The following is a 25,795-nucleotide window of genomic DNA, read 5'->3' as shown; positions in this document are numbered from 1 at the left end:
AGGGTAAGCTGTGACAAAGCGAGAGAGTGGCCTGGACATGTATACACTACCGGACGTAAAATAGATAGCTAGTGGGAAGCAGCCGCATAGCACAGGGAGATCAGCTCTTGTGACCACCTAGAGGGGTGGGATAGGGAGGGTGGGATAGGGAGGGAGACGCAAGAGGGAAGAGATATGGGAACATGTGTGTGTGTATGGCTGATTCACTTTGTTATAAAGCAGAAAATGGCACACCATTGTAGAGCAGTTATACTCCAATAAAGATGTAAAAAAAAAAAAAGAATCATCTATATTTTGCTATACTGTATCTAACCCATAAGGTTATTTGTAATATCCGTACCTATCATTTGATAATCAATATTTAATGAGTTCTTATCAGTAGTTAGGCGCTATGGAAATATACAGAAATAAAAGCCATGGTCCCTATCCTACCTTACCAATCCAGGTGGAACAGATAAACACACAAAAAGATAACAGGCAGCAGCTGATAGACAGAATGAAGTTTGGTTGGATGGCCAAATGAACTATACCTTACTATATATTTAGTGAAAATATGACATATTTAGTGAAAAAGGAGAGATAGGAAGGATGTGGTATTTGGATTTAAATGAACTGATATGGTGCAGTTGTAAAATGTTGTTAATCGTTTTTACGCTTTCCTCTAGATGGTGCTAGAACAACCACATTGTCTTTTATAACTCAAGTTTCCTTTAACATTATAAAGAGTAAGAGGTAATTTATGACTCATTAACAACTTGATGGCTCCTCTACTAATTTTACTGCCTTTTGGCTTACATCTTGGATAGTGGGAAATCCTGGACACTGCTAAGAAATTTAAATCACAGACAACTTAAACCCCAATGATTTCTCATCCAATCTACAAAGAACTATTAATTCAAAGCAATGTACTATTTGTGTGTGTTTGGGGTGGAGAAGTAGGGTTGAATAATTTTCAGCCTCTGCTTCCAGAAAACTTGTAATTTAGAATGAAGGGACAGAATTCCTAATATAAAGCAGAAGACATTATCACCAGCAATGTTTACCACTACTAATCTAAAAGATCACAGAAATAACAAGGGTAGGTAATGAATATTCTAACTTGCCTAAGGAAATAATGGGTTCTTTAAAGATTAGTAATAAGTTTTAAAAAATTGGCTTAAAATAAAGTTATTGTTGGATATACATATCGTAACTCCCCAAAACTGTTACATCAGGCATCTGATATATCCAGATCAAAGCCCTGTCTAGGAACAGCCATAGTGTGCATTCCGTACAGACTTTCAGTATCTCATGTAATATGGGCTTATAATGATAGAGAGATGTGAACTGAGCTCTAAGATTTCATGTTATAAGGATTTTTTGTTTGTTTTTAAAAAATTTTTTGAATAACCGTACTTCTAGTATACAGAGAGCTTGGGATGGTGGTGATGGCAGTGGTTAATCAGAGAGTAAGGTGAGAAAGCTAATATGTAACATGTGAATAGAAGCGGAACAGTTTCTACTTCCTCCTTGTGAGGGCAGCATCTGTACAAAACTACAGTGTTGGTGTCTGGAGAACACTTGTGACAAACTTCTAACCAGGCCCTCTCTATCAGTTATCACTGCCAAAGCAGCTCACAAACCTTTAGGTCATCTTATATCCTTGATGTGTCAATGATGCTTTCTCCTCATATAGTCCAAGATTAAAAGCTCCTGTTACATTCTTTCCCCTCCAATGTTAGTGATTAACTGGCTGGGCACCCCCTCCCCCAAACTGAAAAGAAGCTGAGCAACGGCTCACTGCTCCTAACTAATCCTTCATAATAACAGGCACCTATTGTAGTTACCTGGTCTCCTAGTTAAAAATAACTAGGCTGAAGAAGAGCTGCTGTGGTCTGCAGAACTCTTAGTACATGCTATTTGGTGGGCTAGTTATTTGCATATTATTTATTTGAAGATACTTCAGCTACAAGATTTCCTGAAAACAAGCTCCCATACACAAAGCAAATGTGAAAAAACAACTCCACAAATTTAAGAACCAAAGCTGTCTTTTTGGCATTATATGGCAAAAATGTGTCAAGGTATAAATTTCTTTTCATTCCAGCCCATTCAAAGTAAACAGGACTAGTGTTAGGGCAAGTTGTTTAAGATGTTCTTTGACTTAGTGAAGGTTTACATTTCTGAAGTAACCAAAATCCATCAATCTTCTTTGTGATTTCTTCCATTACTTTTATGCTAAGCCTTTTTATCTAGAAATTTGGATATTTACTTATGTATTATTTTAACTGAATGGCTTTACAAAAATTTAAAAAAAACCACATACCTAAGAATCCTGAATATATGTGTGTGTGTATTTATATACACACATATATAAAAACTTATTTTTTCTACTTTGGAAATTATTTATTTTTATTTTTAAATTCTTTTTTAAATTAACATATAATTGACAAATAAAACTGTCAGATATTTAAAGTTTACAACGTGATGATTCAAGATATGTATAGTTTTATATAAATTTATGTTAGATAGTGTAAGATGGGTCTGTAAATCCACTTTTTTCCCTCACATAGGGTTTCGCCAATAGCTATTACTAAAAAATCCTTTCCATTTCCCTTAGTTTGATTATAAATTAGGGCCTGTTTCTGGACTGTCAAATTGGTTCTACTGAGCCACTATATATGCATGTAAAAAATGAAAAGTAACCCGTGTTCCCCCCCCAAACCCCAATGATGCTGTATTAGAAGAGGTAATAACATCTACATCTTTTCCTTTTCCCTACATAAATACTTAGCAGGTACTTGGTAACTACTGAACAGAATAAATAACCCCAATACTGGTTCAACCCATCAAGGCAGGGTTTGGATAGGCATCAGATCTCACCTCTGGCTGATGAGATGACAGCAGAATAGGAACTCCTCAACTACTTACTTAAAAATTTCACTTCCTGATTATCTACCCAGTGTGGTTCACCAGATTTCCAGCAGCATGGGTACGTGTGCATGCACATGCAGGTTAGAGTTCAGGGAAGGAGCGTTGGGAAGCCTAAGTGACAACATCCTATATAGCAATAATGAATTTATGATATTAAAATGTAAAGATTTAGATTTTTTTTGAACAACAAATACAACAAAAGGGGGTCTTATATTTCTGATGCTTCATTTCAAGTTAAAATTCTACTTTTTCAAAATCACCTAAGGGTTAAACATTGACTGTAAAAATCCGACACGTTTTATTACATTGGGCTCATATTTAGAAGCAAATATCTGAATTTGTCCAACCAAAGCTGCAGTCAGTTCAAACTCTTGCCTTTTATGTCCTGCTGTCAGACAAAATTTGTTGTAGGTTCTGCAATAAGTAACCATCTTCCCCTTCCACATATGAGATGAACCACCAGCAGCACCCTAGACCTTAACCATCATGACACACTGAATACGCCCAGACTCCAACATAATCTCACTAAAGTTGTTGAAGAGGTTTCCCAAATCCTAATGATACAAAAAGATGCTTAGTCCCACACACAATGGGTTAAATCCTTTGTTGCTTTCTCTGATATATTTTTCTTTTGGTGGGGGGAGTGGGGTGTACATTATTTCGGTGAAGACTTGATGGCTTTTAAGATAATAGTTTCCATTTACTGTGTTTAAGAGTCTTCCATATATTATTTCATATTTAATCCTCTGAACAACCCTCAAAGTATTATCATTCCCATTGTACAGATGAAGAAATGGAAACTTAGAGCAATTTGTTCCAATGTTACATAGCTAAATAAGATGCAAAGCCAGGATCTGAATCCAAATCAGTCTGGCTCTAAACTGAAGCCTGTATTTTTAACTATGCTGTCTCGCAAGATGAGGATACACTTTCTCGGTTCTCAGCAGCTCACATTTCCAGGTGTAAAACACTAAATAGTCCATGTACTGTACTTGAGAATAAAATTGTGGACTAGAGTGAAAGATATCAACACCTGTAGGTTTATTTTTGGCTGAGAAGCAGGTTATTGATTTTATGTTTGCCCTCTCTCTACCAGAGAAGAAACAGAAGCAGCAATAAAACTGCATGCTGGTGGCAAAGGGGAAAATATATGGAGCAGAAGAGGCAAGAAGCAAAAAGAAAATGTCAAAGTAAGCAAAAGGCACCAAGAGGATAGAAACAGAACAAGAGTAGGGGACGGAAACTCAAAAGTCCAAAGCTTCAAGGCTATTATGAAACACATACAGTCATCCCTCAGTATCTTCAGGGGATTGGTTCTAAAACACATCCCCACCCACCGCCCGCCCAATACTAAAACCCAAGGATGCTCAAGTCCCTTTTATAAAATGGCATAGTATTTGCATATAACCTATGTACATCCTTCCACATACCTTAAATCACCCCTAGATTACTTATAATACCTAATACAATGTAAAAGCTATATAAAGAGTTGTAAATAAAATGTTCACAGTTGCCAGTGAGTGGCAAATTCAAGTTTTGCTTTTTGGAATTTTCTGGAATTTATTTTCCTGAATAGTTTTGTTCCATGCTTGGTTGAATCTGTGGATTCAGAACCCATGGATATGGAGGGCCATCTGTAACGTGTTTCCTTTGTGAGTATTTTGTTGATGATATGAGAAACAAAGCTTGGTTCTAAAAGAGCTGCAAAATTTCATAAGTATCTTTTTATAAGCCATTAAAAAAAAGAATGTAACTTAACCTAAATCAATCATGATACATCCTTAACATGGAATAATGTGTAGTTATTTAAAATGTTATAGGAGACCATTTAATGTCATGGTAGAATGTTCATGGTATTTTCCTCTATAAACAGAGAAAATTACAAATATACAGAGACAGGTACCAATTTGTTAAAAAAAAGAAAAAGTGGGGCTTCCCTGGTGGCGCAATGGTTGGGGGTCCGCCTGCCGATGCGGGGGATGCGGGTTCGTGCCCCGGTTCGGGAGGATCCCGCGTGCCGCGGAGCGGCTGGGCCCGTGAGCCATGGCCGCTGGGCCTGCATGTCCGGAGCCTGTGCTCCGCGGCGGAAGCAGCCGCAGCAGTGAGAGGCCCCGCGTACCGGGAGAAAATAAAAAAAAAAAAAAGAAAAAGTGTATGTATAACATAACGAAATCACAATAGGAGTTTTATCTCTGGGTGATTTATGATTTTCTTCTTTGTGATTTAGGATTTCTCCTTTTTATTCTATTCCCAAATTTCCAACAATAAAAAGCTGTTACTTTTTTGGGGAACCATCACTACTGTTTCCAAAACTTTTTCATCACCTGAAACAGAAACTCTCTAACTATTCCCTCTGCCCCACAGCACCTAGTAACTCTATTCTCTCCTTTCAGTTTCTATAAATTTGTCTATTCTAGATAACTTGATATAAATGAAATCATACAATATTTGTTCTTTTGTGTCTGGCTTATTTCACTTAGCAAAATATTTTCAAGGTTCATCCACATTGTAGCATGTATCAGAATTTCATTCCTTTCTATTGCTATTCCATTGTAAGTATATACCACATTTTGTTTATGCATTCATCTGTTGATGGACACTGGGTTGTTTCCATCTTTTGGCTATTATGAATAATGCTGCTATGAATATTCGTGTACAAGTTTTGTTTAAACACCTGTTTTCAACTCTTTTGGGTACATACCTAGAAGCAGAATTGCTAGATCGTTTGTTAATTCTATGTTTAACTTTCTGATGAGCCACCAAACTGTTTTCCACAATGGCTGCAACATTTTACGTTCCCACCTGCAGTCCACAAAGGCTCCAATTTCTCCACACCGTCTCCAACACTTATTTCTCCATTTTTAAAATAAGGTCACCCTAGTGGGGTGTGAAGTGGTATCTCATTGTGTTTTTTTTTTTTTTAACATCTTTATTGGCATATAATTGCTTTACAATGTTGTGTTAGTTTCTGCTGTATAACAAAGTGAATCAGCTATACGTATACATATATTCCCATATCCCCTCCCTCTTGTGTCTCTCTCCCACCCTCCCTATCTCACCCCTCTAGGTGGTCACAAAGCACTGAGCTGATGTCCCTGTGCTATGCGGCTGTTTCCCACTAGCCATCTATTTTACATTTCGTAGTGTATATATGTCAATGTTGCTCTCTCACTTTGTCCCATCTTACACTTCCCCCTGCCCATGTCCTCAAGTCCATTCTCTACATCTATGTCTTTATTCCTGTCCTGCCCCTATGTTCATCAGAACCATTTTTTTTTTTAGATTCCGTATATATGTGTTAGCATACGATATTTGTTTTTCTCTTTCTGACTTACTTAACTCTGTATGACAGACTCTAGGTCCACCCACCTCACTACAAATAACTCAATTTCATTTCTTTTTATTGCTGAGTAATTGTATATATGTGCCACATCTTCTTCTCATTGTGGTTTTGATTTGCATTTCTCTTATGATTAATGATGCTGAGCATCTTTTCATGTGCTTATTGGTCATCTGTATACCTTCTCTGGCAAAACATCTATTCAAGTCCTTTGCTCAGTTTTGAATTGGGTCGTTCTGTTTTTTTGTTGTTGAGAGGTAGGAGTTCTTTATATATTCTGGATATTAATTCATTATCGGATATATGATTTGCAAATATTTTTTCCCATTCTGTGAGTTGTCTTTTTCATTCTCTTGATACTGTCTTTTTGATGAACAAAATGTTGTAGTCTTAATGGAATCCAATTTATCTATTTTTTCTTTTGTTGCCTGTGCTTTTGGTGTCATATCCAAGGAATGAAGCATTACTTTTTAAATCAGTTTAAAAAAAATGTAATTTTTAAAAAACATCAGGGGGAAAAAGTCGTTGCTAGTAGTGGGGTAGAAAATGTAGGAGGAGGTATAGTTTATTGCCTCTCATTCTGAATACAAAGCACATTATAATACAGCTTAAAACAAAGATTGTTTTAAGTGTCCAAATTCCTCCTCTTACTAGAATATGACCTGGTAGAGGAGCTCTTGGTCCAAAGGTATGTATAAAAGCTTCGCTACATCATAAATCAACTATACCTGAATAAATAAAAATAATTCAAATCAACATTAAAATATGTTCTGGGGAATACTATGAAAATCACCATAAGAAGGATTACTTATGATTTTGTAAAAAAGATTACTAAAAACAGATTAAGATCATGAAGAATATAATTAATCTGTTTAACGAAAAGTTGTAGAAACAAGAATAAATCTATATGCTGTTTCTAAAAAAAAAAGGCTTCTTTACTTCAAACTTTCAACTTACCAACTTTCATAATGAAAACAAAGCTACCCACTGGATAAAGAGCTCATCATTTTGGCTCACCAACTACAGATGGCATGTCAGTGTACAGTGTCTACTTTGGATTTAAAAACTAGTACACTTGGCAACAGCCCTTTGGTATTAAATAGTTTTATACATTTTATGCAATTTACAATCGACCCCTAAGACTCACATCTTAAGAGAAGCTCTGGTAAAGAGATTTATTCCTGAGTGTGTAAACACCAGTTCTACCATCTGTTATTTTAAAAAGACCCCTGTTTCTATTCTTTGTTATTCTCTCTCTTTTTTTAAAAACTTTATTTATTCATTTATTTTTGGCTGTGTTGGGTCTTCGTTGCTGCACACGGGCTTTCTCTAGTTGCAGCGAGCAGGGGCTACTCTTTGTTGCAGTGTGTGGGCTTCTCATTGCAGTGGCTTCTCTTGTTGCGGAGCACGGGCTCTAGGTGCATGGGCTTCAGCAGTTGTGGCACGTGGGCTCTAGAGCACAGGCTCGGTAGTTGTGGCACACGAGCTTAGCTGCTCCACGGCATGTGGGATCTTCCCGGACCAGGGCTCGAACCTGTGTCCCCTGCATTGGCAGGCGGATCCTTAACCACTGCACCACCAGGGAAGCCCTCTTTTCTTTTTTAAAAAGCTTGTCACCTTAGAAAAAGAGCTAAGCCTAATGTCCAGTGCTAATGGGAGTGGTTAAGAATAAACACTAATGGTTGTTGCTGACATTTTTTACACTGGTGCCTAATTGTTGCTCAATTTAGTCCTGTTCTATAGAAGCTGAATATACCTTCAGCCGTGCTCTTTTCTTTGCTTTCCTGGTAGAGTCTTCTTTACTCTTCCCAAGCCTCTTTACAGGCCAAAGGTCCTTTCAGCCACCACTAAATGATCAAGAGCCTGCTAGTGGGATCTGTGTAGTTTCAAGTTCTTTCTAAAGGAGAAAGACAGACATGCTTGTTTACTGATGTTAGGGGTGAGGGCAAGAAGGAGGAGGATGCATCTGCAACGAATCTCAGCTCCCAGTCAATACTAGTTTCAGGTTTTCTAGTCCTCTCTAGAGATAGGGGTAGAGGAAGAGATCATAAGAAAATAAATAAGTCACAGTTTCTGGAAACCTGTAAGCATAGCTGCAGCTTGGCCTGCAGCAATACAGTGCAGGAAACTGGCTAGGACTGAGAGAGGAGGGAGTTACAAAAGGATGTCTGTGAGGAAAGCTGGTTTGGAACTGTGGGTACTACTACCTCTGTGGAAGCCCCAACTAGGGGAATGCAGGAATTGCTCACTTCCCATAGCTGATCTCTGGTATGTTATTGTCTAATATTTAATCTTGCCAAGTGATTAGAGATTATGCAAATTTCTGAGCACTGTTTCTTCCAGGACAAAAGTTCAAATCACAGATACAGGGAGAGGGTGAACATAATCAGAAATTCACAAGAGTGGGTAGCATTCAGAGATTTTGAAAAGACTAGGGAAAATTAGGACCATCTGTGGTTCATCTACCAACTAAGATTTTTTTCCCTAAATTGGATGTTATCTGAAAACTATTTTTTTATGGGTTTGCCACGTAGTAATATCAGGAACTTTGGTAAAGAGTGCCATATTTCAAGGAAAACTCTAGTCCCAAATCTGCCTATTTCAGTGACAATTATTAGAGAGAATGTTTTGCTATGCTATAAATTCTTATGTCTTAACAAACCTCATGCAGGCAGAACCTAAAATCGGCTTAACAGCAACATTTCCAGGTTTTTATCTCACTTACCCTCGCAATCCATTCATCTACAAGTCATGGATTTGACTGTAGGGAAGGATGAAATCATGCACGGACCTTTCAAAACCAGAAACCCAAAGGCAGAAATGTAATTATTATTCCTTTAGAGAGAATACTTCCAAAGAGAATCTTAGTAAAGGGCTCCTGGTAAAGGGCTTCCCAGGAGCCCTTTACTAACATTCTAAGTAGAAATCTGTGAGGTTACCCAATAAATCAATTTGGGATAAAGTCTTCTCCAGAAATGTTTGAAACCTATGGAGCAGTGGTTCCCAACTTGCTGCACACTGGATGCACCTGGAGATCTTTAAAAACTACTGACACCTGGCTCCCACCTACAGCCACTCTGATTTCATTTAGCTAGGTGAGACCTGAGCATCATGGCTTTTTAAATCCCCGCCCCACTTTCTAATGTGCAGCAAAAATGTTCTGGGAATGACAGGAAACAAAAGTCCTAAACCCTTCTTTCTGGGATCTTTTGGGGCAGAATGAGCCAAAGAAAGCACAAAGGCAACACCCATCATCCTGGAACCATTTTCTCATGACTGTTGTCTTCTCTCTCCACAGATATTCAGGTACAAATATAATAGACGCCAGCTGAAACCATTATTAGGCAAGTACCAATTTGGGGAGTAGGTTAGGTAGATCTGATGCTGCTAAAACTCTAAGCAGGAAAAGAAAACTATATCCTAGTACAGGTTAGAGATGTAAGGCCAAAGTGGAACACCCACCAAATGTAAACCACTCCACCCCCAGACTGTGGGGACCAGGAGGCTGGGGAGGAAAGCTAAAGATCTGATATAGCTCCTCCTCCCACCTACAAGTTCTCACACCATGGAAACTGTGTAAGTGTAACAAAGGCTGGTTTACCACACCCTGAAATCTCACATCCTCCCTTTCCTCTTGGTAAGGTAACCACACAGTGTATACCCATAGTGAGAGGTGGCTCAGCAGAGGCCATCATGCCTTCGCCTGTCCAGCTACAGTCCTTGTCTGAAAACCAGGAGTAAGAAGGAAGGTATCATCTCAACGGGACAGCTCTGAGGAAATACTTGCCTGGGGCTGAGATGGAATCACACTTGTCCACAGTTTTACTGCTTTATGACCTAGCAGGAAGAATCAGGATAAGAATACAGCTAGGGGCTAGCCTACAAGGGGTACTTTCCCTTTCAGCCTTCTTCAGCTAGAAGCTGAGAGACGTAGGTAAATGCTGAAGCTTCTTTTTCTTTCCGGTAATCTCCACTTGGCATTTTCAGGGTTTGTTAACAGAGTAGAACTGAACCACACTGAGGCTCTCAGTGCCAAGGAGATGGGAAATAGTAATGTAGGAGAGGACCAGCTGGGATCAGAGGGCGGATCCTCTTCTGCCCAGACTGGCTTGGGAAGCAATGCCTCTCTTTATTTTGTGCAGTTCTTGATTTCCTTCCTTTCTCTAACTTGTGACAATAAGTACTCTAAAATTTTCGATGGCCTCTGTTATGGGTTGAATTGTGTCCCTCCCCAAAAAGATATATTGAAGTCCAAACTCCCAGTACTTCAGAATGTGATCTTACTTTGAAATAGGGTCCTTACAGAGACAGTCAAGTTAAAATGAGGTCATTTAAGTGGACTCTAATCCAATATGACTGGTGTCATAATAAAAAGGATAAATTTGAACACAGTGACAGACTCAGAGAGAAGAAAATGTGAAGGCACACAGGAAAAAGAAAGTCATGTGACTGGAGTGATGGCACCTACAAGCCAAGGGACACCAAGGGCTGCTGGCAAACACCAGATGCTAGAAGAGGCAAGGAAGAATTCTTCCCTCAAACCATCAGAGAGAACACAGCTCCGCCAACACCTTGATTTCTGACTTCTAGCCTCCAGAGCCATGAGACAATAAATTTGTTGTTTTAAGCCATCCAATTTTTGGTACTTTGTTATGGCGGCCCACTAATACAGCCTCAAAAGCAGACTGGTAATGATTAAACAAGTCAGATTTTACTTCAGCCTCAGTGAATTACTGCCACTAGCCAAGGAGATTACAGTCTAGGTCACTGTTTCACCAGTAGGGTGGGTGGAGAACAGTGGTGATGGAAGCAAATCATAAATCTTGGGGAGCTATTTCACAATAAACATGCCCAAGCTCCATCCTGAACCTGATGATTCAGAATATGAGTGTGGGATAGCTAACATGTATTTTAAACAAGCTCCTCAAGTGATATCACTGACTTGCTCTGATTTTGTACCACCCCACAACTGAGTAATCCTAAGCTTAAATAAAAGGATAAAACTTCAGGTCTTTCCCAAATTGATCTGTAGACTCAATGTAATCAAAATCTCAGCAGGTTTTTCTTTTTTCCCCAAGTAAAAATTTACAAGCTGATCCTAAAATCTATATGGAAATGCACAAGGTCAAGAATAGCCAAGGCAATCTTGAAGAAGTATGATAAAGTTGGAGGACTTACACTACGAGATATGAAGACGTATAAAGCTATAGTTATTAAGACAGTATAGAATTGACACAAGACTAGACGGATGGATGACTGGAACAGAAGAGAGAGCCCAGAAATAAACCCATTCATATGTCACTTGATTTATGACTTATGTGACACTGAACTTCAGTGGGGGAAAGGATGGTCTTCTCAATAAAGTGCTGGGTCAATTATGTATCCATAAGAAAAAAATAGAATCTTGACTCTAAATTCACATCCTAAAAAAAATCAAATTCAGATACACTACAGATCTAAATATGAAATGAAAAACAATAAAGTTCTCAGAAAAAAAATATAGGAGAATATCGTCATTATTTTGGGAAAGGCAAAGTTTTCTTAAACAGGACACAAAAAAGCACTAACTATAAAAGAAAAAAATGATAAACCAGACTTTATAAAAACAAAGAACTTCCATTCATGAAAAAGTAGGAAACAGAAGATATTTATGATACATATATCTGACAAAGGACTCTTAACCATACTATATAAAGAACTCCTAACAAATCAGTGAGAAGAAAACATACAACCCAATCCAAAAATAGGTAAAAGATTTGAACATGTACTTATAAAATGAGATTTCCAAATGTCCAATAAGTACATGAAAAGATGCTTAATTTTATGACTTATCATGGAAATGCAAACTAACACCACAATGAGATACCACTACACACCAACCAGAAAGGCTAAAATGAAAAAGACATAAGGTCAAGTGTTGACAAGGATGCAGAGCAACCAGGATTCTAATTGGAAGTAGGAGTATAAATTGGTTCAGATACTTTGGGAAACTGGCAACATCTATTAAAGCTGATCATATACCTACCTTATGATCTAGGAATTCCATTCCTAAGTATACACAGAATAGAAATATACTTATATTTCTATAATAGAAATACACAGAAAAGAATATATTTCCCCAAAAGATGTGTACAAAAATTTTCACGGAGGGACTTCCCTGGTGGCGCAGTGGTTAAGAATCTGCCTGCCAATGCAGGGGACACGGGTTCGAGCCCTAGTCCAGGAAGATCCCACATGCTGCAGAGCAACTAAGCCCGTGTGCCACAACTACTGAGCCTGCGCTCTAGAGCCTGTGAGGCACAACTACTGAAGCCCGCGGGCCTAGAGCCCGTGCTCCGCAGCAAGATGAGCCGCTGCAATGAGAAGCCCGTGCACCGCAATGAAGAGTACCCCCTGCTCCCTGCAACTAGAGAAAGCCCATGCGCAGCAATGAAGACCCAATGCAGCCAAAAGTAAATAAATAAATAATAAAATTTTTTTTCACAGCGACATTTTTCACAACAGCCCCAAACTAAAAACAACCCAAATGTCCATCAACAACTGTAAGTAAGTAGTGTTATATTCACATTATATTCATGAAATACTGTAAAATAATGAGAATAAACAAAGTACAACTACATGCAACAACACGGATGATTTTCACTGGCCTAATGTTGAATAGCTACAAGGGTATACAAACACGTAAGCAAGTACATACACTATTTATGTTCAAAATGTGTAACACTACGCTTGAAAATTCAAGGACATGTATGCCTATGATTTGTGCACATACTTATATTTATATTATTGTTAAATAAGACCTATTAACGAAAAACAAAAAGAAAAACTTTGGGTTTGTGACTCCTGTAGATCAGTGCCAGGAACAGCTGAAATGCAGACTAGTTCTATACTTTAGGCAGTCTGTGCAACCTCCAGGGTGGCAGACCAGTCTAATATCGAATGCAACAGCATCTGGGGGTGGCGGGGGGGCGTTCCTACTTTCTTCATCCATTCTTTCTCCATACTGATACTCAATTCTGGGAGATTTTTAAAATATAACAATTCTAAGGAGCAGGGTAAAAACTAAAAAGCAGAGGGGAGATTGCTTAATGGGAAGACGCACTGTATTTCAAGTGTACTGACTGATATGGGAAATTTTTCAAAAGATGGGAACAATCAGAGTCAAATAAGAAGAAAGCAGGTTGTTCATTAAATTAGTTAAGGGTTAAAAGTTTCACTTGATTATGAGTTCAATGGGGGTAGAAAATTATTTGATAGCAGTCTTTCAGGCTTTTTTTAGACATCCTTAAAAAGAAAATAGAGTACAATTTGTGGGAGGGGAGCTACTCAATTTCTCCCCGCAGCCTTTTTGTCATAGACCTTGTTGCTATGGAGAAGGCCATGAAGGCGGCAACTAAGGGAAATAAAGGCTCTGGCAGGAGTAAGCATAGGGACAGCGGTTTAAACAAAAATTCCTTATGTAATTAGCAAGTAGCAGGGCCTATAAATCACCCACTTTCCATTTTTTCCTAACCCCTAACCCTCTAAAAGTACATGGGCCTGGTTTGCCACTATAATTTAACTCAAATACAGAGAAGCCTAAATGGGCCTAACAAAGCCTAAGGCTGGCAGACAAAACACATGGCCATTTAGCACCGCTGCCTCATGCCAGGGGGAATCAGCTACCTACCCATCCTATCCTGGGAAAATTATCTCCAGCTGCCTAAATTATAAAGTTGATGCCCTATGATTTCTTTGTTCTGTAAAGCCTAAGGGAGATGGGATAATGAAGTAGCAGAAGAGGTAGAGAACAGCCTCTCATTTCACAGAATAGTCAGAGACACAGAGGGGGTGTGGAGAGAGAGAAAGAGAAAGAGAAAGAGAAAGAGAAAGAGAAAGAGAGAGAGAAAGAAAGAGAGAGAGAGAGAGAGAGAGCGCGTGAGAGAGAAAATCTCACTGGTCTCAAGAGGCAGCAGCAGCGACCTGCAAGCAAAGCTCTGCCTGTGACTCCTGCTGTGGGAGAAAAAGGCTAGTTGCCAAGTTTGTTAACAGCTTCTGCCCATCACTGTTATAGCAGCTTTATCCATCAGGGCAGGGCCAGGACCTGTTTTCTTTTTTTAATAAATAAATTTATTTATGGCTGCGTTGGGTCTTGGTTGCTGCGCGCGGGCTTTCTCTAGTTGTGGCGAGCGGAGGCTACTCTTCTTTGCAGTGCGCAGGCTTCTCATTGCGGTGGCTTCTTTTGTGGAGCATGGGCTCTAGGTGCGCGAGCTTCAGTAGTTGCGGCACGCGGGCTCAGCAGTTGTGGCTCAAGGGCTCAAGGGCACAGGCTCAGTAGTTGTGGCGCACGGGCTTAGTTGCTCCACCGCATGTGGGACCTTCCCGGACCAGGGCTCGAACCCGTGTCCCCTGCATTGGCAGGCGGATTCTTAACCACTGTGCCACCGGGGAAGCCCCAGGACCTGTTCTTAGCAGTGTGAGCACTGAAATGGGAGGGTACAACATCTTCCAGCAGATCTCGCCACAACCAATGATTAACAAAGACAGTTCCCTCTTCTGTCCCACACAAATGATCACAGAATCACAAATATCAGAGCTGGAAGGACCACAGAGATATGCAGTCCAATCTCCTCATTTTACAAATGAGCAAACTAAATATCAGACCAGTTAAATAACCTTATCGACAGGTCAAGAGAACTCGAAGGTCTCTAATGGAGCCTTTTCCCCTTGGAATCATGTGCCAAAGCTCAATCAGCCGGGGCTAGTGATTAGATCCAGTTTATACCAGAACTATATTTATTGCCTAGGTATCACTTCCGGGGTTCATACATAAGTATCAGGAACTAAATTATTTGTTAGAGGATGGCATTAATAACAACCTAGGTCTGTCTTTGAGCCCATCTGAGAGGGTTCTGTTACTGAAATACCAAAAGAATCTCATTTGAAACATCCCTTACCTATCTGGCAAGCCTGCAGCCTGGCCAACTTAACTGCCGGACAGTCCTTTGCTGGCAGGCAGGGAGGAGGTGGGTAAGAGTGCACAGAAGAATCTCTTAGTTTATTTTGCAATTTGCAAAATGAAACTCAAAAAAGGCTGTAACTGAAATTTTTCTTTAGGGCTTCGGGATTTAAATCTATGACAGTGGACAGGTGTGGACAGGTAACGTAATCCACAGGGGTGTTCAGACACGTAACTGCCCTAAAGCACCCCCTGGGAGTAAACTGCTAGGTGGAAAGAATGTGTTGGCTGTTGTTCTGTGTAGAGGAGGGGCTAGGAGAAAGTAAGTGTTGATTTCCCCAATGTTTCCTTTGTGTGGCTGCCGTTGCCATGTGGTGGTCTGTTGCTATGAGATTTGTGGTGCCAGACAATGGCTGCTGGCTCTCTATGACTGTGCTATTAGGTTGAGCTGTTTCTGCAGGAGTCAGACTAGTAAGCAATTGGCTACGCAGTGGAGAAACCCTGGTCACTGTGCACCATCCCTCTCCAGGTAAGTGCTGCCTGAGGCAAGACTGAAGGTGAAGGAGTGTTAATTACAGCCAAGGAAAAAGAAAAATCAGTAGCTGAGAACCATCTTAGCTTTCCAGTACAAATACCTAAAATTAGATATTTCATAGTCCACACAAGTACTTTCCTACATCAGAACCACACAGAATAAACCAAGGGTAACTATCAAGGTTACCATTTCCATGAGAGATTAATGGATAGCCTCTTCCTGTTAGTGAGAAGGACAAAGACACCCACAGTCGGGATCTGTAATCAGATGAGGATGAAGAACCGCTGAGGCAGGTTCTCGCGGAGCTACCACAGGCTAACTAACTTCCTGCTAAGCAAAACCACTGCCTATTACTCCGATAATGAGAAAACTTTGTCCCACAGACCAAAGTACAGGGCTCAACCACAGAGTCTGAAGCAGGGCCAACTGTTCTGCTGGGTAACAGGGGCCAGAGTACACAGAAGTCACCCTGGCTCTGTGTGGATGTCAGCTATTTACCACCCTCATCCTTCTCCCATAGATTACTCTTTCCATCTCAGAGCAAATATACACTTTTAGAGTATATGTAATTTCAATTCCACCTAGCCCCTATGATATTCAATATGGTAAACCACTAGCTATATATGAATATTTAAATTTAATAAAATTTAAAATTCAGTCCCTCAGTTCCACGTGCCACATTTCAGGTGCTCAATATCATGTGTCACTAGACTATCATTTTGGAGAGTATATTTCCACCACAAAACGTTCTACTGGACAGGACAGATCTAACCCAAGCCCCCATAAATTAGAAATCTAAGGCCAGGAGAAGTTTAGAGACTTATCCAAGATCACATGGGTAGCTAAATGCACAATCTGTTCTGGAATTCAACTCTCCAGACTCTAGTTCAGAGATATTTGTTCTGTATTACTATGGCTTTAGGGCACTATTATTCCTTAAAACAATTCATCTCAAACAGCTGCAGACACTCCTAGTTGTTGGACTAAAAATGTATACCCTGATGTGGAGATGGGGACGCATAGCCTTTCCATCTTTTTTTGTGCACATATATGACAAAACCTTTACCAAGTGCAAAAACTGAAAACTTTCTCCTCCTCACCAAATCATTAAGCTAGAATTCAGCTGTGGAGGATAAGGCCAAGCTTATCACAGAGCTTTTCATACCCTCTGGAATACAACGTAGTTGCACTCATTTCAGCTTCAAAAATGTGGTCTTATAGCACGACAACTTCTGTCTTTCTAATATTTTGGTAAAGAAGACCGGAGAAAAAGAATTTTAGAGGTGTTGTAAGAGGGATTTCTACATGGAGTGGGATGGTGAACCTAGATAAATGATTATCAAAGCTTTTTTTTTTTTAACAGCAGAATCCTCTTCAAATATAGTTTTACAAAGGAGCTTAACATATAAATCACCCAAAAGTAGAAATGCTCTGGGTTGCATCTGGTTGGGTAGCAGAGATGCAGGCTTCAGTAGCTGTGGCACATGGGCTCAGTAGTTGTGGCTTGTGGGCTCTAGAGCTCAGGCTCAGTAGTTGTGGTGCACGGGCTTACTTTCTCCACGGCATGTGGGATCTTCCCGGACCAGGGCTCGAACCCGTGTCCCCTGCACTGGCAGGCGGATTCTTAACCACTGCTCCACCAGGGAAGCTCCGAAACGATTCATTTTCAAGATGCCATAGTCAACTAGTATTGGATCCACGCTGACTCCAAGGTTTAAGCCATAGATTCTAATAACTTAAAAGCTGGATATGTCCTTATTGGTCATCTAGTTCAACTATACTTAAGAGATGAGGTAACTACAGTCCAAAAAAAGTTAAGGAATTTGCCCAAGGTCACACAACAATAGTGGCAGAGATATAGAGGTCTCCTGATTTTCACTTTAGGGCTCTTTCCACTATACCACAAATTCTGTCTAGAAAGCACATTTGCTGAAGTAAAATATATCACTAGTGATGGCCTTCGACTTAGTGCTGTAGTCTAGAAAGGAGAACCTGTAGCATCTCCTGGAATTCTTATCTAATAAGTCAGCTTTGCCTTTCTTTAAAATGCCGTAGAAGCCATTAAGCAATTTCGCCTCAACAAAAGTATGTGTTTCCAGGACCATGGGTTAAGGTAAGATCTGTGAACCAGAAATAGACTTGGAACCTGTTATTTTGATTTGAAGTGAGGTGGGACAAAGTGAAATCGGGGGAATCAGACCTCTGCATAAATGCTAAGAATATGTCTTAAAAAAGCCAAGGAAGACACTCTACTTGGGTCTTCTTAACAGTCCTAAGGTTGAGCCTAGTTAAGGAGGATCTTTGTAGTGCTGGCATCACAAACAGCCTAAAAAGGAGATGGGATCTGCAGGACTTTCAAAATGCCTCCAAGGCAAGGTTTACAGTGAGAGATAGGAAAGAAAGCAACAATGCAGGACAGGTAAGCAAAGAAATCAGGAAGAATTGAGGTCATGACCCCTACACCTGTTCTCTCAGCAAGGTGGCTCAGTTCTACAGGAACCGCAGGATCCTCCATTCCCCTCAGAGGCCAAGCATTCATAGCTTCTTTCTAAGCCGTAAGGGTTTTACAGTTTGAAGACAGTAGGTTTGCCAGGCAAAGAGACAGAAAGTATAAAAAGTTGGGGTAGCAGACAAAAAAACCTACAAGGCTGGAAGGATTTTTTAAAAAAGTATCTGTATATAGTTCTTATCATTAACTTGAAAACTGACTCAGTACACTAGATCTTATAGATCTGCAGAGGATGATCTTTGCAGGAAATCTCTGTTTAAGGATGAAAAGGAATGTGAACCAGTTCTGATCCTAATTCAGACCTTTGCCCACAGACAGTTCAGGTGAAGGCCCTCTGGGACGGCCAGAAAGCAAAGTAGAGTATATCATTGCAGAACAGTTCTCTTTCCCTTGGGATGAAAGAAAAAGAAAAGAGAGGTAATAAGCCCTGAAATACAACATGATAAGTGGGAGAAAATGTGGTATTAAACGTAGAAGACTAACATCTTACAGGTTTAAATAAGTTAGAGTGATCTTAAACTTGGTGAAAGTAATATTTATTCTGAGTTTCAGAGAAGGTATAGAATTCTGGAAAGTATCTGATTTTATACTATCTATTAGATATATATTAACATAGATCCAGAAATGACAATGAGATGGTGTAAGCATCCATTCATTCAAATAAATATTTGTGAGGGCCTACTATAGATGCCAACCATTAAGTACTGGGGATATAATGGTGAGCAAAACACAGTCTCTGAGCTCATAGAACTTTTGGAACAATGGAAGAGATAGACATTAACAGAAAAATACAATTATATACAAAATTGCAAATTGTGATAAGTGCTGTGAAATAAAGTACACGGTGCATTGAAAATGTGTAACAGGGGAACTTGGTGATAGGCCGCCAGTGACAACCAGAGAGTCTTTCAGAGCAAAGGATTAAAAAAAAAAAAAAAAAAAAAAAAAAAAAAAAATCTGTGCTAACATCTCCCTGGCAGGGAGGGAGAACAGGAATCCTCAGATAAAAAGGTAACCATCGTTCTCAGGAGAGTGAAAGGGTTATTAGCCTCACTCTCAGAGTTTTTATCAGGTTCACATACATAAAAAGCATACTGCCCTTGGAGAGAGTCACTACCATAAAGATGGGAAGAATACAGTAAATTGGCAGAAAATTGACGTTTTCTATCTTCAATATATTGAAGCAAGAGGCCCTGAAGTTTGCTTGGTGGCACAGAGCCGTGATCTGGATATGTTTGTCATGCCAACAGACTCTGGCTGTTTAGATATTTGGCCATAGGCAGATGACATTTTTAAAATCAGAGATGGCCACTTGGGATTTCCAGATTGTATATTGTACACACACATACAGAGTCAACCTGTCTCTTCACTGCCTCTGCATCAGTTTCTAACGCAATAGGATTATTTTCTTTTTCTTTTTGCATTATGGTCTCAGGCACACAATAGAACCTTATCAGCAGTGTTATTCTGAAGGCTGAAACTTTACTATATTGCTAACAAGGAGAGAGCCAAGAACACAGAGTTCTTAACCTGTATCACATCAGCACCTACTGCATGGAAAACCTTAAATAAATACTGGATCACAGCAAAATATTCAGAGAGGCAGACTGGTTTTTATTGAAATGACTAGAATGAAATGCCTGAATTTCCACAGGCAGACTGATAAGATTGCTTATGATCATCAGAGATAATTAGCTGTGCTCCTCTGGGCCTCTAAACTCCTCAGAGTGGGGATGCTTTGAAAGCCTGGTCACTAATGCAGAGACATGATGCGACTCTGAGGGCCAGCCTCTCTAACCACACATTCTTTCACAAGGACTTGGATTCTTTATAAAAAGAAGGTATACTGAAATCAAATTTCCGCAGATGGTACCAAGGGATCTGAAATACCTGGTTAAGTCCCTTTGCACCCCTTATTTTTCAGGTTTACAAACTTTCAAAGCAGAAGAGATTCTGTTTTCAGGGGCAAGTAGAACATACAAGAAGTCTGGATGGTAGCCTTGGGCAGCAGCACCCTACAGTGAGCCAACTGCTTAGTGGATGCCTGAAAACAAGACCATGTAAACAGTTCCCTGTTGCCTAGGCCTATAAAATCTGTACTAAGTGACAGATGCGTAAAGTGGCGTGGGTGGCTGGGCAATGAGGCAACCAGTGGGAAGGAGCTGGCTGCACCTCCAGGTGCTAAAAAAGGCAAGAGTTGCATATCCAATGAGCCAACACTAAGTCAACTTAGGGGTGACTGTTTTCCATTTCCTTGGCTCCCACGGCTGCCCTTTTATTACTTTTTCTCTTCAAGCCTGACCCAAAAGTTCATTTATATTCATATTCTCCCATATAAAATGAAAGGGAAATGGAGAGTATAGACACACTTTGAATTACTGCATGGCCAGCACCTATCAAATCACTGCTTAAGTACCAGGGCCGACACCATTGAATAGCTATGAAGGGGAGATAATTAATTGAAAAAACTGGCAATCTCTAGAAGCTAGGCAATTTTACAGACAAGTTTGCTGTAATCCTCTGGGTAGGTATCACCAGCAAACTATGGTCATTTGAGACTCCTAATAAATACTAGGTATTATTTATAACAATAAGCCCCCTGTTGACAGAAGCAGGTTGAGAAGGGATGGGAAAGCCACACATAGCACTTACCATCTTCTGTTTCCTGCCACACGATGCCCTCAAGGTTGACGCTTGTCCCCGGTTCGCAGGGGCCCAGGCACTCGGGCTCTGTGGCCAGAGCCACATCACATGTGTTGACCCCAACTGATCGGGTACGAACCATGATCTGCTCACAGGGGGATGCGATGTCATTATTGACCACTGGCACCAAAAGGTGCAGTGGCAGCACTGCTGGTGTGGAGACAGGGGACTCCATCTGTGGGGGAAGAGAAAGTAGTAGCTGAGTTACAAGGAGGATATTTATAGGAAATAACTTCTCTGTATTTAATCTAGTCCTACATCCTTTCCTGCCAGAGTGCAGAGGGCTTTAAATATAAGACTTTGGTCCTCACCTCCAAGTTCTAGCTCATGACACCATTACAAATCTAAGTGGTTTAGATGAGTGCACCCTGGACTAGGAGAAGCTCTATTTCTTATTAACAACCCTCCTCATAAACTGTGCTTGGCTAAAAGTGTATTAAAAAACTTGTCTCATTTAAAAATCTCTAGTGAAAGAGAATCAGGGCCAGACTTCAACAGCAAGGGAGCACACAGATTGATGAGAAAGAAAAGGCTCAGCTTCTGAGGCATGTTCTATTGCTACCACTTTGCTTCCCTCCCATCTATCATTCAACAAATAATACATTAATCAGGTATAAAATCCAAGAATACAGGTGGGATTAAAGAAAGGGAGAAATATCCAGATCCTAGGAATGCCACTTCAGGAAGCCTAGAGCTTTAATCCATCTTTGGGTAGAAGGAAATCTACTTAAAAGTTACAGGAGGGCTGGGAGCAACCTGTCCGGGGTTTCTAACCCACAGAGATAATAACAGCGATTGGTTAATGAGAATGGCCTTTCGGAGTGTGAATCTAACATCAAGTGTACATGTAAGAAACAGGAGGTACTGTTACTATCCAGAAACCAATCTATAGCAGTCTATCATCAAACACAAGAACCAGCAATCTACCTCAAAAACTAGACCCTCCCACAAGAATGCAATTACTTAGATGCCAAGAAGAAAGCAACGCATCTAGAGTTAAAAGAAAAATTGTAATAAAAAGCAATAATCCCTTAATTCTTTAAACCCTAGCATTTATCAGGTTGACAAAGTACCAACCCTGGGTCAATACTGCCTACACCCTAACTAAACAGTGTCTGGAATGTGCAAAGGCACTCAATACACACACTGACTGATCTTCCCTAAAGATTAAGTATGATACCAATCAGAAGACCTAGAAAATAAGAGTCAAGGATTGGGACCCTCTTTCCCTTGTGAAAGACCAGGTTGAACGTACTCCTTCAACAGACCCACACTGAAAGCAAGGCACACACGCACCCATAATCCAAGCTACTGGACAGCTCTGCAACAGAACTCTGGTTCTGAAATAGTTTACTGCATGACCACCACTCTATCTATAATCCATCTCCCTCCTTTTAAACACATACACGCGTGCGCACACACACACACACACCCCTACTGGCCTCGACCTTCCTGGCCTCGAACACTACCCTGGAAGCTGAGATCTGGCTACTGCATCCATTCTCTACAGGGAGCTCTCTGACTTCTTGGCTTACAAGTCAAGTGATGGTATTTGCAGACCATCACTATCAGAGTTCACAGAATGCTAGAACACTGATTCTGATCAATTCTGGTCCCTGAAAAGCTGCCAAAACCTTATCCTTATCTGTTTGTTGTTACACACATCCACCCTGTACTTCCCTAACTCCACCCTTTTCATAAAATGGAAGTGGAAGCCTGTCTAATGAATCTTCTGCATAATGGCAAATGCCAAAAGGCATTTTTGGTCTTTTGTACTCTTGAAAATCAGGCATTTATAATCCAATTTGGCAAACTTCTTGGGATGTGGCAGATGCCTGAAAAACCCTTTAAAATTTCTAAGCACAGATATGAAGGTGAAAACAACAGAAAAAATAAACTGGATTTCCCACTACTCCTGTGTAGTACCGGACTCTGGCTCTACCATTAAGCCCTCTCAGGAATGCTATAAGAAGGTGGTTCATTAACTCTTTGGAAAGAAAGTTTCCTGGAGATTTTACCCGTGAGAGTTACTAGAAAGGGGAAATCAGAGACAAAGTATACAGACCATCTTTACTCTTAGCCTCACCTCTGTTTCTTGGTTCTTTCTCTTGGGGAAGAACTAAGACAGAAGCAACTTCACAGTTAGTATGTGCATTTCCTTTGCTTAAGAGTTTGTTCCCTTTTCTATACCTTTCTTCTACTAGCAAGAGAAATTCCTGCCAAGTCCTCTTTCTTGGACAAAGAAATTGGCCTGAACCTTTTAGGTCACTCCTGTGAACCTTCTGATTGCCTCGCTTGAGCAAGTCCTATTGCCAACCTGTCCCATCGTTGAGGCAGCAATCCTAATCAGAGAAGGTGGTAAGTCCCCAGGGAGTCACCTACACACTCTGCCATCAGAGACAGCTCTTTTCTGTAAGTGGTTTCATTTCCTGTTAGGTTATTCAGTGCTGCTGGGAGGCCAGGGAAAAGATAAGCTACTAACATCTAGACAAAGCTAAGCTCCCAATTCTATACTAGCAGACCCAGAAAACAACATCTAAGATATAAGTACAAAACACCACTGTTGCATTCAAGCAGCTTGCCAAATTAAACCCCGTGGTAAAACATCTGAAGAGAAGAAACTTAGCTGAACTGATCACTAAGAATAACAGAACTAATACACATGAGGAGCTGATTAATGTGTGTATGCATCAAACCACACTTACTGATCAGAGTTAAGTTACTAAGTAGAGTTCAGGATCTCTGTTTGCGTGAGGATGACTTTATTTAACTATCTGATTAGTTAAACGAGGTTTCTGAGGGTGAGGAGAAGTGAGGAAATCCGCCTATGGATGTGGAACTACTGTTCAGTTTCCTTCTACTTTGCAAAAGAAATCTAAGGAGCAGCACAATAATGTTTAATTACAGATCTAGCTCTGCTAATTACTGTTAGGTCACATCTATAATCTACATTAAGCCATAGCGCATAATAAACAGCTCTGTGATATTCATCTAATAACCTAGGTGGCTTTGTGGGATTTCAAATTCTACTATTCATCGGAACAAACATAGCTTCATTTAACACTCTCCAGGAGAGGATAAAAATAAAAAAAGGACTCATTTTGCCATCTTTCCTGTATGCCTAGGATATAAGAGCAGGGATTGTCAAGAGACTGATGCCAGCAGGGAAAATAAGGAATAGAAATATGAAAAGTTACGGTCATTAAATACCTTAACAACTATGACAATGAAAAAAGCTGGGCCAAGTCTCAGATTCTGAAATGCTAAGAAGTGCCACCATGGCTCCTGGGGCTCACTGAAATGGGAAGGTAAACAACAAAACAAAACAAAACCTGAAAAAAGACAGAGAATTTAAAGATGGAGATCTCTGAAGTTTCCCAATATTTCATGTCCTTTATTTTTTTAATGATACTTCTTTTCAATTCACCTTTAGATATTAGTCTAATAGCACTCCCACACTTGAGAGGCACTAATGGAGGAAAAAAATTTCAAGGCGGCAACATAATTTTAGGGGTAGAAAATGTAGCAAAGAAATATTTGGGACAGACTCTCCCCTTCACAAATATGAGTCTGATATCTTTACCTTCACAGTCAAAAGGCAGAAAAGGAGCTGGTTCGACTGATAACTGCAGTAGCTCTAAGAAACTCCCTTTTATTCAAGAGTGAAAGATTACTGGGGATCATGGTTAGATGAATGTTCACATTTATCAGGAAAGACTGTGCAGAAAGTAGAATGTCATCAAATATACTAAATACTATATTAATAAGAAGTTCTCTCTCTTCAATAATTCCAGAGATCCTTCAAGATTTTATAGTGACTCGGCATCAGCAACACTAACAGTAATATACGATCTTGATTGATGGACAAAATATAAGTACTCTCCCTGATGTATTATAGTAAACTTGATTTGCTCACAAAGTTTTTGTTGCAGGTTATTTAAAAAAAAGGTAATTTAAAAAATCCCATTTATCAGTTTATTGTGTTATTTATATTTCTCTCAAATTAAAACACAGGGGCTAAAACCCTCAATTGTTTGAACTGCCTTCTGTTGATTGGCAATTTGAGACAAAATAAGTTCACTGTATTCTTTTTTAATAATTTAGGATTATTTTTGCTTATTCTGAAAGATCTTTATTATGAGAGGCTGGAGGGTGGAAATCATGGGATAACTGAAGATGGAGGCAGGAATCTGAATTCTTCCTCTCCATGAAGCTCTTGTCAGAAAGCAACAGAATATTCCGAGTAAATCCCCAAAGAGCTTAACATTTAACTACTAGTGAAGGAGGAAATCAGTCCCTTTTCAAACACTAAGTACCTTTCCAAGTGCCTCTCCAAGAAAAAAGGAAGGAAGGGAGGGAGGGAGGGAGGAAGGAAGGAAGGAGAGGGGAGAGGAGGGGAGAGGGGGAAAACGAGGCTTGCCGGTTTCCTGAGCTTCCAGATTTCACTTGGGCTGCTTTGAAGAAGAATTTGGTTGTAACTCTGGTTAATTTCCCAGACACTTTGTAGTAGAAGACAAGGAGGTAAAAGAGAAAAAGAAAGATGTGGTAGCTGGCACCACAGCCAAACATCAAACAGTTCTTAAAAGCTACATATTCTAGTATTCAAAGAAGACTTACTTTAGCATTCAATTTTAACCAGTCATCACCTGGTCAAGGTCAGCAGTGAAGGCTGTTCCAGCGTGTACTAGAAAATGCAATTGCAGTGAACACATAATTTAAAGACTACAGATTAGCCACAGGGAGTTCTCCGAGATGATCCCTATAGAGTCTCAGGCTCAGACCCTAAAGACTCTTCTGGTAAAGAGAAGGAGATGGCAGATCATACGATCCTAATATTCAAGCCTGTCTAAAACTCCCAAT

At 40.0% G+C, this 25,795-nt stretch overlaps 1 protein-coding gene across 11 annotated transcripts in view; it reads right to left on the bottom strand.

Annotated features, from left to right (window-relative positions):
* ZNF609 (zinc finger protein 609) overlaps positions 1 to 25,795 on the bottom strand; it is a 227,329-nt gene that overhangs the window by 42,334 nt on the left and 159,200 nt on the right. For all 11 annotated transcript variants that reach the window (XR_003795802.1, XR_003795800.1, XR_003795799.1 and 8 more), the window contains one exon: positions 20,885 to 21,110. Coding sequence is in view for 5 of the 11 variants with exons in the window: in XM_029236918.1 (XP_029092751.1) it covers positions 20,885 to 21,110 (226 nt within the window). In the remaining 6 variants the exon portion in view is untranslated. The remainder of the gene's footprint in view (positions 1 to 20,884; positions 21,111 to 25,795) is intronic.

Source organism: Monodon monoceros, unplaced genomic scaffold, assembly GCF_005190385.1.
Source record: "Monodon monoceros isolate NGI ecotype Baffin Bay Population unplaced genomic scaffold, NGI_Narwhal_1 Super_Scaffold_21, whole genome shotgun sequence".
Lineage (NCBI taxonomy): Eukaryota > Metazoa > Chordata > Mammalia > Artiodactyla > Monodontidae > Monodon > Monodon monoceros.
The sequence above is the reverse complement of the archived record's forward strand: the minus strand, read 5'-3'. Positions and strand labels throughout refer to the sequence as shown.